This window comes from Osmia lignaria, chromosome 2, assembly GCF_051020975.1.
Source record: "Osmia lignaria lignaria isolate PbOS001 chromosome 2, iyOsmLign1, whole genome shotgun sequence".
NCBI classification, from domain to species: domain Eukaryota; kingdom Metazoa; phylum Arthropoda; class Insecta; order Hymenoptera; family Megachilidae; genus Osmia; species Osmia lignaria.
The window spans coordinates 2,573,354-2,589,432 of record NC_135033.1 but is presented as its reverse complement, the minus strand read 5'-3'; the positions used below and the strand labels follow the sequence as shown (position 1 = coordinate 2,589,432).

Below are 16,079 nucleotides of genomic sequence, written 5' to 3'. Positions count from 1 at the left end.
TTTTTATGTTGTAATTTTAGAAATTAAAATATCTTTTTGTTTTTTAATATTAACCTACATTTTATTAGTTCTTTTTTTCATTTTAAGCAAATCAATTTTCAATAATACAGAGAAAGTATCAGACATCTCTATGTTCTTCCTTAACAAAGTAATCATATCTATTACAATATTTATATTTGATATTATTGTTGAATTATATACAATAGTTCCTAATTTATCTGTCTAAATAAAATGGGCTCAAAACCGAGGTAGCTTTACAACGTAGAATAATTGATTTTCCAACTTTGAATTAAACAATTTTCCATTTGTTCAAAAAAATTTCAAGAATCCTTATACAGGGTGTCCCGCCTAATTTAACCAACTCAATTGATTTTAACTAATGGATAAATCGAACACTTGTTGTCACAGATAATAATATGATGTTGAAAGACATTCACGATTATAATATTTAATTATTTTAATGTAAGTTCTTAACGTTAACTTTAGCATTTTTATCTATAACCCTATCAATTTTGTGTCTATTTTTTAGCTGGTATTGTGACGAATCCAAACAAAATTATAGGATTATGTATAAAAATCCACTTAACCCAGAAGGTCCTTCGACATCGTATTATCCAGTGCTGGACAAATTCATAAGTGGGAGGGGAACCACCAAAAAGGAATTTAAACATTCTGGTGAACTTGTAGAAAAGCTACTCCCTCTCCCCTCGATTTCGATGATTTTTAAATATGTTATAGAAATCAACATTTTGAACAACTTTTTCCTGTACATATAATCGCCGCTCGGCCTTAGTTTTTCAGATATTTTCGAAAAACTGTCCAATCTAATACATTCAATTCTGCCTGTTCATGTGCGTCCGTGTTACATCTTACGCGTTAGTATGCGATCGCCGCTTTTCTACTGTTTCTGCAGGCAATAGCACGGTGACCGATGATCAATATACATATACATATATACCTTGTGAACTTCTGTATTGATAATTTCAACGTACTGTAACTATGACGGCAGCCGGGAATTTAATATAACCTAACCAAACCTAATCTAATGTACTAATCTAATGTATCGCCTAACGGCGACCAGACACACGCACTGAGATTCAAAATCATTTCAATTAGTTAAATTTATACATTCGATATTGGTGTCGGTCGCAAAGATGAAGGGAAATCGAGGAGACATCGGTATCCATACGAAACCGATATTTATGTGAATTTGTCTTGACTTTTTATCGAAAAAAAAATTTTGTTTGAAGATTAAAATTATCTAATTTACAGCTGATTGAAAACTGATTACTTTTTATTAGGAATATTTTGTTTTCAAATTATAAAAAGTATCTGAGTAAACACCTTACATAACGGGATCAAAGAGTAGGTATAACAAGAGGCGATACTCTGACAAAGGAACTACTTGTAGAGAGAGACGAAGTAATACAACCCGTTAAAATGTCCATGTTTGGTACCGGTTTCACTCATTTTTGTAAGAATTTCGTTTTACTATTTAGTGCCCATGTCTGGTTTAGGGTTTCTAAAAGTCCTAGCTCTTGATACTATTCACGATAAAAAAGATTTGAATTTGTCCACTAATTATAAAAAAAATTGAATTGGTTAAGTTAGGTGAGACATCCTGTATCCTCGATATGTATTTCATAGGAATTATTCACTTCAATTTTTATATTTTCTACGATGATCGAATGCGCACAGCGCTACCTTAGCTCTCTATGTTAAAATAGTGAAAGAAATTTGTAATTAAATTCATCACACAATCGTTCATCGAAGCATAAAACAGATGATGATATCCAAAACGTTTAAATCATTAAAAGATCTACATTTAACATTTCCAATTATTATAATTTAAAGTATCAAGGAATCACTTCTATTTCATAAATGCTGATCTAAAATTTCAAAATATTCAACAGTTTAAATTAAATATTCCATTGTGGTCGATTATGTAAATCTCTTTCAGCGGATGGAGATTTTTGATCTCAGAAAATACTTTTATTGGTAAACTGATCTTTATTAGCCGATCCAGGTCCTTTTAATAAAATCAGTAACTCGCTCGCCAATCATAATAGCAGGTGCGTTAGTGTTACCGGAAACGACTCTGGGCATAATACTGGTATCTGCCACTCTTACACCTCTAACTCCCCTGACCCTTAATTGATTATCTACGACAGCTAATGGGTCATCTGGTGGACCCATCTTGCAGGAACCGGCTTGGTGGTTTTCTGGTGCTGTATCGTGTTTCACGGCACATTCCCAGTATGCGTCACAACCAAATTTCAAGTGCTCGCAATTTTTCACCGGTGTACGATCCAGCTGGAAACCGTATCTGTAAAATGGAAATAAAAAATGGTAATGTTATTAAACAAATTTTTTTTAACAAGTAAGTTAGGTGTAGGATTTGTTGCACTACGTTGTATCTATTACGTTTTGGGCCATTATCGAATGGTTAATTTTGGTACATATCAGCGCTTCTCAACCTTTTCATAAATACGTTTCATAAATACCTCCGAAATTAAAAATCAAAAATTACAGTACCATTAAAAACAGTATGTTCTGTACTCCATAAGTAAGTATTTAAGAGAGATCATACACTTAATTACAGTGTTCTAATATATTTCTTTTTGATTTCTAATAGAATAATTGCACACAAAAAAAGTAAATTAAAATGTACAGTATCGAGCAAAGTATATGTATAGAGAAAGATATGTTCAGAGAAAGTATGTAGGCATCAATTTAGTATATGGGCTGGCCCCCCCAGGAGGGTGGGGTATATGAATAGTCGGATAGCTTGGAGGATGAGGATCAGAAATATGGTGGTTCCAGGTGTTCAAGTCTTAAGGGGGCGGAGATATAGGGGTTGAAAGTTGCGATGAACTCGAATTTCATTTGGACGTCCGAGTAGACATCCGCAGTTCTGTGTTCGTCCGCAAGTGACCATCGCTTTTCTACTGTTTCTGGCCCGGCCAGAACTTATAGGCTATCGACCTTATAACGGGTGAGCTTAAAATCATTTAAAAAAATTTTTTAAATTTTTTTAATTGAATGCACCACAAGGAGGTTGTTCCGTATTGATGTAGACGGAATATAATTTTTTTCGTTACTTATATGTCCACATTCAGTTAGGTTAGGCTATATAAATATTCCGGCCGCCTGGCGGCGACCGGCCACGCAAGTTCAATGTCAAAATTATTGAAATTAGTTAACTTTGATTTTAAGCCCACTTGTTATATGGTCGATAGCCGGGCCAGAAATAGTAGAAAAGCGATGGTCACTTGTGGACGAACACAGAACTGCGGATGTATATTCGGACGTCCAAGTGAAATTCGAGTTCATCGCAACTTTCAACCCCTATATCTCCGCCCCTTCAAGACTGACATTTGGAATCACCATATTTGTGATCCTCATCCTCCAAGCTACCCGACTGTATAACTCCCTCCCCTGGGGGGGCCAGCCCATATACTAAATCGGAGCCGTTTTACCGAGCAGTGTATGTTTAAGTAAGATTCGACTGTGTATTGAAATGATCGAAAATATTTCTAACAATTTTTGATACTAGAACTACCGACGTTTGATGTACACTAATCTTTAAGTTGAAAATAATGTAGAAAATTAAATAGATAAGGGATGAAATATAATGTAATATATGTATACACCCATTCTTTATCTCGATAATAGCCAGCCTTGCAAAAATACCTATGATAAAATTTATAAATTAAAATAAGAAACTTGAAATCAGATATTTTGACTGGTTTGGTAGTTCTGGTATTGAAGTAATAAAGTTTCAATGCACTTCATGATATTAGAACTGTTTATAAATACAAGCATTGACAGTAGTATAGGCTGCTACGAGATAAGACTGGTAAGTCAAGTTTAACTTAAATGTATTATGCTCGATAAAATTTTGAGGTCGATTTTCTCAAAGCATCGGATGAAAAAATTTTATTCTTCTCTTTCGACTTATTTTTTCTCATAGAATCGCTCTATATCCAATTGTATTGACCTCTCTGATTTCCCTAGCTGCACGACTGACAATCCTTCATTCCATTGTTTTCCAAATATATTTTACACAAAATGCAATATTTTATTTTAAATAAGTTTCTAAAATAGCCAAAAATCTGACGATTATTATTAATTGCAAGAGTTGAAAAATACAATTTTTAAATTAAAATTAAGAAAATCATGTAACGTACAAACAATTAAATTATTTTATACAATTAACTAGTACGTATGTACATGATCATAAATCTGTACAATAAATTAATTTAAAAAAAAAGAATTAAACAAAATTCTAATCACAAGTAGCATTGATATTGTATTAATTTCGTAAGATACCAAGTAAAAAGTTTAAGTTAGAAAATGAAACGATCACAATCCGAGTAATCATAATTTATTATAGCGTGACGTATAAGACCGTTTCATTTCACCATTGAACGTGTTAAAAATGTTCAATATGAAGAAGTGAATAGCCTCCGGTGTAAATTACATTTATATAGAAAGTATATCATACCTGCTGAGAGCCTGGGTCTCAGACAACTTGATACCAAATTTAATAGCTTCGACGAGGCCAGCAACATCATCAGGGTGGGTCAGATACTTCGGATAAATCATTGGCTTCGAAAGAGGATCGTTATTTCGTAGACGAAGATAACCACGACTCTTCGGGTGCAGATACGTTGGAATGATATAAATTGTACGATTTGTACCCTTCATTTCACCGACCATACCCGTTTCTGCGCAGTCAGCCAGGTATCCACCGAAGATCAATTGTACGTCTGGATGGTCCTCTTTAGGGTTCGCGTATTTCGTGTTTATCATAGCGGTTACCTCTGAAATGCCTGTTAAATGATCAAAAAGATAAATTTTCATGTCGTATAAGGAATATGTACACTCGCGATCAAATCAAGTTTCCCAAGGGAAAATGGCGATATAGGGGAAACAAGAATTCTCAAAATCTTAATTTTGATGATAATATTACTAAAAATAATTTAGGAAATAGAATAACATAATTTTTAATTACTAATTATGGTGAACTTGTAGATGAGGTACTCCCCCTCCGATTTTGATGATGTTTAAATATGTTGTAAAATTGGATATTTTAAACAACTTTTTTCCTTGAGCTACAGGGTGATCCTCTTGCTACGCTACCCGAAAGAAAGTGCCGCCACAATAGAATGTACAGGGTGATTCTCTCGCTATGCAAGACAAAAACCGTGCCGCACAATGGAACACCTGCTGTTCCGTTTCTTGTCTTCGTCTCAGCCATAAACACACACAGAGCAGTCTCGAGTCCGGCGATATGGCCCCTGGGTCTCTTTACCTGCAAAAACAGCAGGGTTCGATTGTGCGACACGGCTTTTGTCTTGCGTAGCGAGAGAATCACACTGTATATGTTTAGCTGTCTATGTGTCTAGCAAGCGACCCTCGCTTCTCTAGTGTTTCTGTCAACAACACCACATGGCCCGACTACCGTTCATATAACGGGTGAGCTTAAAATTAAATTTAACTAATTTTAATAATTTTGACATTGGACTTGTGTGGCCGGCTACCTAAAGGCGGCCGGAATATTAATATAGTCTAACCCAGGGGTTGCCAAACTTTTTTGATCATTGACCCCTAAAAATGTGCTAATTCTCTTATCGACCCCCTCTATAAAAAAATGTTAAAAAAGAAAAAGGAATGTAGTAATATGCAAACGTATCGAATGTGAGATGCGAGCTATATATAGCTATGTCCCCACCAGTGCTCTACTGCTTGAGTAAGGGGCAAGCGTCATAGGGCAAGGGGTATGGGCCTACCTGAGGGGGTCGTATGGCCAGAGAGGCGTGCGCAGTTGCTAGAGTCATTAAGTGGTGGGGACATAGCTTATGCGTAATGCGCGTAAAAATGATGTCGCGTCAGCTAAACTTTACTTACTATATTGTAATTACAAATGGCATTCCAAACGAAAATCGTATATACTGTATTGCTATCAATAATTTTGTGATTGAATAGCATTGGTATTCATCGACCCCTAATCGACCCCCTACATCGGATCGACCCCTAATTATATTATATCGACCCCTGGGGGTCGATATTGACCACTTTGGCGACCCCTGGTCTAACCTAACCTAATCTGGACATATAAGTAAGAATATTTTATTTTTCTATTACTTATACGTGTAGGTTAGGTTAGAATATATCAATATTCCGGCCGCCTTCGGGCGGCCAGCCACGCGAGTCAAATGTTATAATTTGATCTTTTAGCTCACCCGTTATATGATTAGGAGCCGGACCACACGCTGTTGTTTACAGAAATGGTAGGCAAGAGAGCCGACGCACACATGGCCACGGGCGTATACGTATAGATACAATTCGCTGTAGTAGTAACAATATTCTTTCGTGAATATCTCGCAAACTAATCGAGTCCGACATATAGCTTAGAGGAAAAAAGGGCTGTAGTTCCGAATAGGACCGGTCGCCGATCAAGATGAAATTTTGAGGGAATAGGGGGGAGGGAGGAGGGGACCCCAAATATAAAGTGGTATCTTCGGCTTCCTATTAGTTTCCGAGATATTAATTAAAAACTTTCGTACAACACATAGAATTTTTCCTATACAGACGCAACTAATACTACCGTCTTCGCTGTAGCAACCGTCATCGTCAAGTGTCGGCTTCCGTTTCTATTGGGTGTTCCATGTAAAATCCATTTTTTTAGTTACATTTCGTTATGTTTTATATTTTATTACTAATTCTCAAGGAATTAAATACATTTGATTTGTACGTAGGTTAGGTTAGGCTAGATAAATTTCCGGCCGCCGGAAGACTCGTCGTATCTCCAAAGTTTTGAATAGGACACCTTATAGATAGTCAGGTTGGAACCCCCGCTGTGTCAACGGCTGTTCGACACTTGACGATGTCAGCTTACTACAACGAAGACGGTTGTGTTAGTTACATTTGTATAGGAAAAATTCTATGTATTGTACGAAAGTTTTTAATTAATATCTCGGAAACTAATAGGAAGCCGAAGATACCACTTTATATTTGGGGTCTCCTCCTCTCTTCCCCCTCCCGCCTCAAAATTTCATCTTGATCGGCGGCCGGTCATATTCGGAACTTCATTCGAAAAAAGTTGCTTAACATGACGAATTTTAGAACATATTTAAAAATCATCAAAATCGGAGGGGGAGTACCTCATCTACAAGTTCACCCTAATTATTATTAAATTAAGTATATAACTGGGAAATATGAATAATAAATGTAAGAAGCTGACGCTAACGGATAAGAAGAGCTCACGAATCCGTTACGCGAACGAAGAAACGTAACAAGAAATGTAAACCACAGCTGATCGGAGCTCGTGAACTCTCCTAATTGTGTCAACCTCGTGCGGATGAGTGTGTGCGTGTGTGCGTGTGGGCGTGAACGTCAACGACGCTTTGTTTGACGTATGCTCGAGAAGAACGTTACAACCTGCGGAACGATCAGCGTTAGGCGCAGTTCAAATTCGAAGGAGGCCTAGAACATTCCACCGGGACGAATACAAAAGGACGCGTCTGGGAGAGAATAGTTGAGAATAACGCGAACCACGAAACGAGACATGGACGATACGATTTGGCAACTTACGAATTTTAGCGACTCACAGTTTACGACTTACGAACTACAATCACGATAACGACAACGATACGGCTTTGAACACGGATACGACGCGGAAAACGATTCGGACTTTCTTGTATCTCACTGTACTTTGTGTTTTTTGTGTTTCGTTTGGAATTGTAATTTCGTCGGTTTCCGAATTAAAATTTTCTCGCACAAACGTTTACACTCAAGTAATAGGATTAGACTCTTATGTATATCTATGAGGTCTCTTCCCTACATTGTCATTTTCCTTGGGGATGCTGATTAGGAAGGGCGAGAACCCAAAACATTACCATTTTTGATGAGGAAGCCTGATTTGATTGCAAATGTAAGTAGCTGAAAATATAAAATGATTTGTAAAGATGAAAACGATACATTTGTGGTATTTTAATAATCTAATTGAAATTATTTATTTAATTACATTAATTCATTTTGACTATATAATGTAAAAAGAGAGATTAAAGAAATTTTTTGAGATGATTGAAATAATAGAATAAAGTCATTTTGAATTTGGTTAAGTGTTGTCAATGTTATAGGTAATATAAATTAATTTAAATATAAAAACATATTTATATTTGAAAATGCAAATTGAATTTTCCATGTAACAAGGATAAAGTGAACCATTTATACTTTTATTAGAATTGATTTAGATTTATTTTTAGTGTAATTCATTAATAATTAAAATAACGGAAGAATTGATAAAAAGTTGAATGTTTTCTAATTTACACAAGAGTTGTTACAAATTTGATTACGCATTTTCGATGCTATGTTGATAAGGAATATAATTCATTGTTCTATAAATTTTGTATTAAAAGATATAAATGTTCATATAATTTGTAAAGTTATTTTTAGCAAACCTTAAACTTCAAACTGATACATCATAAGTGCTATTTTGTGGTAATTTTAAGTCATCACATTCATTAGTGTAACTGGGTAGATGCCAGAGTGAGCTCCATCGTTTAGATTAGTCCGCTCATCATTTAAAAATTTCAGATTTAAAAGAATCTTAAACTTTCAAAATTTCAAAATTTTAGTATTTCAGAATTTAAAAATTCTAAAATTTCTAAGGGACTTGGCCGACGTCAGAAAAAAATTAATGATCAAATTGTGGTAGAATTTATGTTTCAAAAGTGGTGTTTGAAAGTTGTTAGCAATTAGCCATTGTACAATATATCAAGGATACTAATTAACAAATTATGCAGTCATTGCACGGAATTTTTACATTATCAAATTATATCAGTCTAAATCCATTGTTTGATGTATAATCATCTAATAGTTTTAGCTGGAGTTTCAGAGCATTCCACGTTGATCGTCACAATCCTGCAAGTCTGTTAAACTTTACAAGGGTCTATAGAAATCAAACTAGCTGAAATTCAGAGTTACTTCATTATGTGAAAATTGCCATAGCGTAATTAGAGTTCTAGAAAGGACCTCCAATTCGTGTTAATTTAAGATTAGCATGAGATCTGAGAAGAATCTTTGACATAGTTGCTTGTAACAAATACCGGAACCACGTTCTAATAGAGTTGCGAATTAAACGCTAATTGGATTGATTTCTGTGGCAAATTGCATCATTCCTCTCACGAGATAATTGATTGATCAAGTGACTGGTATTGCCCGCCTAAAAAGCATGATTGATTTCCTGTTTCATACCAGTAAATGATGTTGGATGGAAAGAAGAAAATTTCTAGAATTCTAGAGTATTTTTTAAATTTGTGGCAGTATTGCATTTTTAGATTTCTTTCCTAAATTCTTAGTTTTTTAAATAAATTTAAAAATATCTGGAAAGGTTTACATCTCATTGGTAACCCTTTTATTTTGATCATTATTTAATCTCTGAACAGCGATAGCAGGGTTAATTGTGACCCTCACTCATAACACTTGTACACCTTTATATGTATATAACTTTTATATATTGAAAAAATATAAAATTTTGAAGATGTGAATCAAAAGCAATTTTAAATAAAATTTGATCTCAAAATTCAGAATTTTATAATAAATTGATTAATATTAAATTTTAATATTCTTCCAATTTAACTTTAATTAATTTATGTTATATCTTCCGGGACACTTGTTTCGATGACATTTTTATCATTCAAAAACCTTCAACCAATTGTATCATCAAAATAAGATCCCAATAAAAGTGTTTTGAGAAGTATTAAGTACAGTCACTATACAATTCTCTACAAATGCTTAAGGAGTTATTTTATCCATTTGTAACGCCGCATCAACTACAATGGTTTATCTTGTATAAAAAAAAAGAAAAACAAGAAGTAGACATTTTTTTTATTTATAAGTTAACTAGTCACATTAGAATTTGCATAGACCGAGTATGTACTGATTTTAGGAACAAACAAATAATAAAAAAATGCATGGGTTTCAGAGGTAGTTTTACCGACTAGTCCATCAGCAGACCTAGAATGAAATGCTTTTTCTTTCTTCTTCATCTCTCTTCCGCAGTAACTGCCATAAATCGATCAAACGAGGGTAAACAGACCGATCGGAAACAAGATTGCATCACCGGCAATCGAGAAACGCGAACGAGATCATTGTGCAATTCGCTTTCACCGATCCACTGCATTGAGGATGCATCTGTATTGATCATTTCGAATGCAACTTGCACAAGTGGATGAATTCGTTCTTTTTGTCCTCTACTTTCTCTATTTTTCGATGCCCGTTGCATTCAGTGGATTCCTTTTTAACAGGAATGTTTTGTTGATTGCGTTATCAATGTACCTTTGTGTGTAACGTGACTTTTTATTGAACATCGTATAAGAATGATAAATCTGTTTCTTTTGAGTTGCCGCACAGAGTATTATAAAAAGAAAAGGAGTCATTTGAGACTGAATTTACATTACAAAAAACGCAGAAGTAAATTTTAATTGATACTCTCAGATTACATGAATTTTCCTGTTAATTTCTTCCAAACAGAGTTGCCCTTAAAGATTGTGGGTTCGGGACGGAACTCAGATTATTGAAAATATTAAACTAAAAATAAATAACAGATATTTTGTACTTGATATATTTATTGTAAAATTTAACGATAAATTTAGCATCGTGTGTTGGTAGCAATTTTGGAAGTATTTACATATAGCGTAGAGGTCAGGACAAGTGCTCCATTTGCCCGGTGTTAGAGGCGGCCCTACTTTCAAAGAAAATGTAGGAAAGGGGAGAAAAAGGCGTTTCGTCTCAGGATCGTCTGTCAGACTCGTCAGTGGGGCTGACAACAGACGATCCCTGCCCCAAACAGATCATTGTATAAAGGAGCCTTGTGGGGTTTAAAACCCGCTCTGCCGTTCCCAAGTTTGCACTTATACCGCCGGTATTTAAAGGCGCACCTCCTAACCAAGTGGCGCCGGGCAGGTGAGCGGGTATGGAAGGCCCAACACTTGACTCATTGTCGGCGTGTAATGAATTTTGGTCTAGGACGCTTTTACTTTAACAAACTAACCCTCAGTAGGTTAGCAACTACACCCACCAGGCGCTTCACGTCCACAGCCAAAGCCTCGTTTGCCACCGGAATAGTCAGTGCCCGGACCACACTACGCCCTGTCCTAGACACCTATCATTACCGCAATTCGGAACTTCTATATTGAAACTGCATGCCGGGCGACCGCTTGCGAGAACACTGTCACCCGATCATCTCGCCGCCATCTAGCGGTCTCCGGCCCGAATTAAAGGCGTCCGGGGAGACGAAAACCTCTCTCTCCCCCTCCACTAAACGCCTACAAAAAATTACTTTCAATGAGACGCTCTGTTCTTTTCGGAAGTATCACAATTTCAAAAGATGTTTATGCATCGTATGATCCCTTATGCCGACTATATTTACTGTGTAATAAACTATAATATATGTATACCTTGTTTCCTTCGTTTATTGCATCCAGGTATCTCCATCCATATTTAAAATATAATTTAATGCAGTGTTTCTCAACTTATTTGAGTCCTGACTTCCTTTTATATAGATATTTTAGAATATTAATAAAATGTAGCATTGTAATTGCATTAAAATTAAAATAATGATTATGTGATAAGATTGTCAACAAAAAATAACCGCGTTTCTCCTGCCCTTTTCACGACTTCAGGTTAGAAACCACTAATTTAAAATGTTTAAAATATTCGTAGACAAATAACTTTTGTCACACAAAACTTTTGTCACACAGTGTGGCTCCCTACGTTAGCCATACGTAGGTTCGTCTTCGCGTCTACTTCCTTAGGCTCCCAGTGTTAATAACAGCACTGGTTAAGCCATTAACAATACCATAACCAAAATTAAGCCCAGGCTACGCAGCAGCCCCCTTTGGCTCGTAACAAAACTTACATTATTTTTCTTCTAAATTATTTTTAATAATAATATTGTCAAAATTAAGATTTTGAGAATTCCTATTTCGTCTATATCGCTATTTGCCCTAGAACAGCCTTTGATCGCAAGTGTAAGCCGCAGTGAATGTTTCTGACCTTCTATGAGATAATCTGTGTCATATGTGTGCATTATTTTATATTTTGCTTTAGTTTATTTACCTATATACTACTATGTTTGATTATTGTCATAATTAACACCAACGCGCAGGATAATTTTTATTTAGACAATTAAGAAACAAAATTCAAATAGCAAAATGTCGGGTTAAGGTGTTTAATCTATTAAAACGATTTATTTTCCTTTAGGAGAAACTAAAGGTTATCTTTCTTTTGGATATTTAACATTCTACAGTGATGATTCAATAGGTAATAAAACTTTTTACGTTACAATGTGAATGTACAGTGTAAACAGTATTTTACTTGAAAATTATTATAGGACATGGAAAGCCCGACAATTGTATAGGATCACCCTGTATATTGTTCTTAGTGAGTATCATATGCTTTTCATTTTTTTAAACACTATAGGTGTTAGGCAGTGATAACTTTAAATATTAATTATTATTATCGCTTTGTAGTTTAAAACTAAGACCTGGAAATAATTATCTATGTATTATACATTATCTATGGAAATAATTCTGAAATTTTAGAATCTTAAGATTTTTGAATGGTGAAGGTTCACATTTTTTGAGAGCAGTCCAGACTTTCAGGGCGGCCGAGCCCCCTCACGCCCCCATCTATACTCCGTTCAACGAGACGAGTCACCAAGCACGTGAACAGGACAGGGCCGACTTACGGGTTCCGAATCCCCACATCACATCGAAAGATAAGCCTGACCTTGCATGCAAGAGCCCTCGGCAAGGGACCATCATAATTTGGCCCTGAGTTGTAACATGTGGCAGCCAATGACCGCAGTCGTAGAGCCGATCACGTGAGTTGTGTGTTTTGACTTGGTGACTCGTCTCGTTGAACGGAGTATAGTTACGTCAATGGTAAGGTGATAATTTAACTTCATACTCTTCTAACACCATGTGTAATTGCTTATCAATTGCAACTCTGAATATTGAAATGCGAACGAATGTAAACGCGAGTGTCGATTGACTACGCAATGATCAATTAGTAAGTAAAATAAACTATTTCTAATAAGAACCAGTGAAGGGTGAAGGACATGCTGTGACAATTTTGTGCGAAACTTGGTACAATTGTAAATTAATTCTTAATAAACTTTTTCCTGTAAAATTCTATATAGTAACACAGTTCGTTCAACTTTCATCGCGGGGGTGTTCTTTTTTCATAATTCTTTGTGTATATAATATTTACATAAATGAATATTTTGGCAACTTGTGATCAGGACAAAATTAAAATTTTTGGGGCTCAGGGCTATCCAACCATTGAGGGGTCCTTTAGTTGATAGACTTGGCTCAAAAATTAAAATTTATTCTAAATAAAATTAAATAGCATTTGATTCTAAAGAAATAAAGCAACCATACAAAAATTTCATTTAATACTATTTGACATAATAAATGAAACTTATACTAACATAATAATAAAACTTATAATGAATGAAACTCCCTAAACCTTCACCTTAATTCGGTGCTGCTTGTAATCATGTACACTTTATAACACGGTACTGTAAGCGACGGTACTGCCTTAGATCCCAAGGGACTTTGTTATAAGCCTTTCATTTACTATGTCGAAAAATATTTAATGAAACTTTGTTTACTGTTACCCTTTTTTTCACAATTAAATGATATCTAATTTTATATAAAATAAATTTCAATTTTTGAGCCAATGTTTATCAACCAAGGGTAGAACTGGTTAAACCGACGGTCCAACACGTGCATTTGCATGGGACAGCAAAATTTTGGGGATGGTGAAATTAGTCCAAATTACACGAAATTCAAACATAATAAATCATAAAAAATTAGTAAAATAAATCTAAAAGGTTTTTGAACTGTTTCTTAGGGATAAATACTTTCCTTCAATAAATTATTTTTGTTGATAATATAATAAACTTAAGTACATTTTCTAAAATATGATTTGTTATTTCCTTACCTGTGCCAGACATCAGACCATCTCGGAAGAGAAGGTACTCCATAGCGGTGGCCCAATTGAGGGGAGTCGTGTCAGTATCGTTAATTGTGAAGGCCAACGTGTAGGCGACGTGATTGTGAAGATTTTTACCGACACCAGGCAGATCATGTATAACCGGAACACCGACGGCATTCAATTCTTCTCGCGGACCTATACCGCTATTCAGAAGTATCTGCGGCGAATTTACGGCGCCTGATGGAACAATAAAGATACATTACAATTATATAAATGAAGCTGCCATCTGAATGGAGAAACAGAGAATATTCTTATTGTGAAATCTTTAGGTCGATAAAAGAATAGGATCAGCTACTTTTCTTAAAATAAAATGATACGTGATGTGCTTTTTTAGTATTTAAAGTGCCACTATAGTATTGTAAAAAATTTAGCCAATTAGTAATTTTACTTTAGGAAATGTTGTATAATGTTTTTATTATACAGGGTGTTTCATACCGTTGGCTCTTGTTATTTCTCTTAAATCTCTTAATTAATTAATGGAGCATCATTCGATGTGCGTGTCGGATTCGGAAGTGGAGGTATGTCAAAGATTTCAAGGTCATCCTCATGTTTTTGAATAGAATTGTACATTTTTAAATGCCATTTGATGCATTAACTACGTAATATTAAAAAGTATTAACGTATTTGAGCCAAAAATTGATTACTTCAAAAGTTATCTTGGGGAGAAACCACTAAACTCTCCCTGTCTCTCTCTAAGATATCTCTTTAATTAACCAATTTTTTACCAAAGTGTCTTAATACTCATTGAAGAGGATTAGAAAACGCTTCAATTGATATATAACAAAGTATAAAATTCCAATAAAATTTCGTAAAAATTAAAATGTTAATATGTAATGTTATACTTTATTATACGTCAAGTGAAGCAGTTTTTAATCGTCTACAAAAAAGGTTTCAGGCACTTTGGTCACAAATTGATTAGTTCAAGAGAGACGGGGGAGCCTAACGGTCTTTGCCTAAGATATCTTTTAAAATAACAAATTCTTGACCCGAGCGCCTCATTAATGCCGAGCACCTTTCGATTAACGTATAGAAAAGTATGTATTTAGTTCCATTTAAAAAATTCAGGATGATCTTGGAATTTTTGGAACAACTTCACTTCAGGAAGCGACACACGCATCAGGTGATGCTCCATTCGACCCCATTTAATTTTTCCTACTGAAATTGTTTTTTATCTTCTATCATTTTAAAAACAAGTTGGGCCAGGTGCAGGAAATACCCTGTATTTAGTTTTTTCTGTTGGTCTATTTACAGTTATTAAATTTGAAACCGATTGAACATATTTAGGCTAAATTAAACAATAAAAAAAAGTATTAAAAAATTTGAAAAATTCATTCAAAACAGATCTAGGGTGAAATTTGACCAGGTACTAAAAACTCTAATTTTATCATTATGTACCTAGAAGATTGCGAACTACAGAGCATTAATATAATATTAGGTCTACGTTTTATAAGTAAGTACGTAAGTATGTATAATTTTGTAACACTGTATTTTGTATTTTTGTACGTTTTCTTGTTAATAGAGTTAATAAATAAAAAAAAATGTTCATTTTGAATTCGAATCCTGCAGTCTTAGTTACAATATTTTATGGGTGATTAATTGTATGAAAAATAAATAAAATTTGGAAATCATTTAAAATCTTTTATTTGGGTAATTCATTCCTTTTTATTATTTTTGTTATTTTTTATTGTATAAATAATTATTTTGATTTGAGTTCAAAATTAATAGTTATAAACTATAATTTTTATTTTAACAAAAATTAATGGAAAAAAATTATTTTCTTTTTAAAATTCAAGAATTTCACTTCATGGATGTTTAAAGAATTTTATTTTACATCACCGATATTGAACCCATTGAAAAAACTTCCTTAATTACTATGTTCGTTAACCAAAATACAAAGAACTTACTGTTAAGCAAAATAAATTTGTTACTAATAGCAAATCAAAATGAAATTGTTATAGCTTCTTAAAAAATTGTAAACTCAAAATTGAAAATAACAATTGGAATCT

At 34.4% G+C, this 16,079-nt stretch overlaps 1 protein-coding gene across 1 annotated transcript in view; it reads right to left on the bottom strand.

Moving 5' to 3' along the window:
• Window positions 1-359: 359 nt before the first annotated feature.
• LOC117605817 (glucose dehydrogenase [FAD, quinone]) overlaps window positions 360-16,079 on the bottom strand; it is a 67,731-nt gene continuing 52,011 nt past the window's right edge. The window contains exons 6-8 of the mRNA XM_034327548.2: window positions 14,020-14,250; window positions 4,508-4,835; window positions 360-2,326 (exon numbers count right to left, since the gene is read on the bottom strand). Of these exons, the coding sequence (XP_034183439.2) occupies window positions 2,014-2,326; window positions 4,508-4,835; window positions 14,020-14,250 (872 nt within the window). The 3' untranslated portion in view covers window positions 360-2,013. The remainder of the gene's footprint in view (window positions 2,327-4,507; window positions 4,836-14,019; window positions 14,251-16,079) is intronic.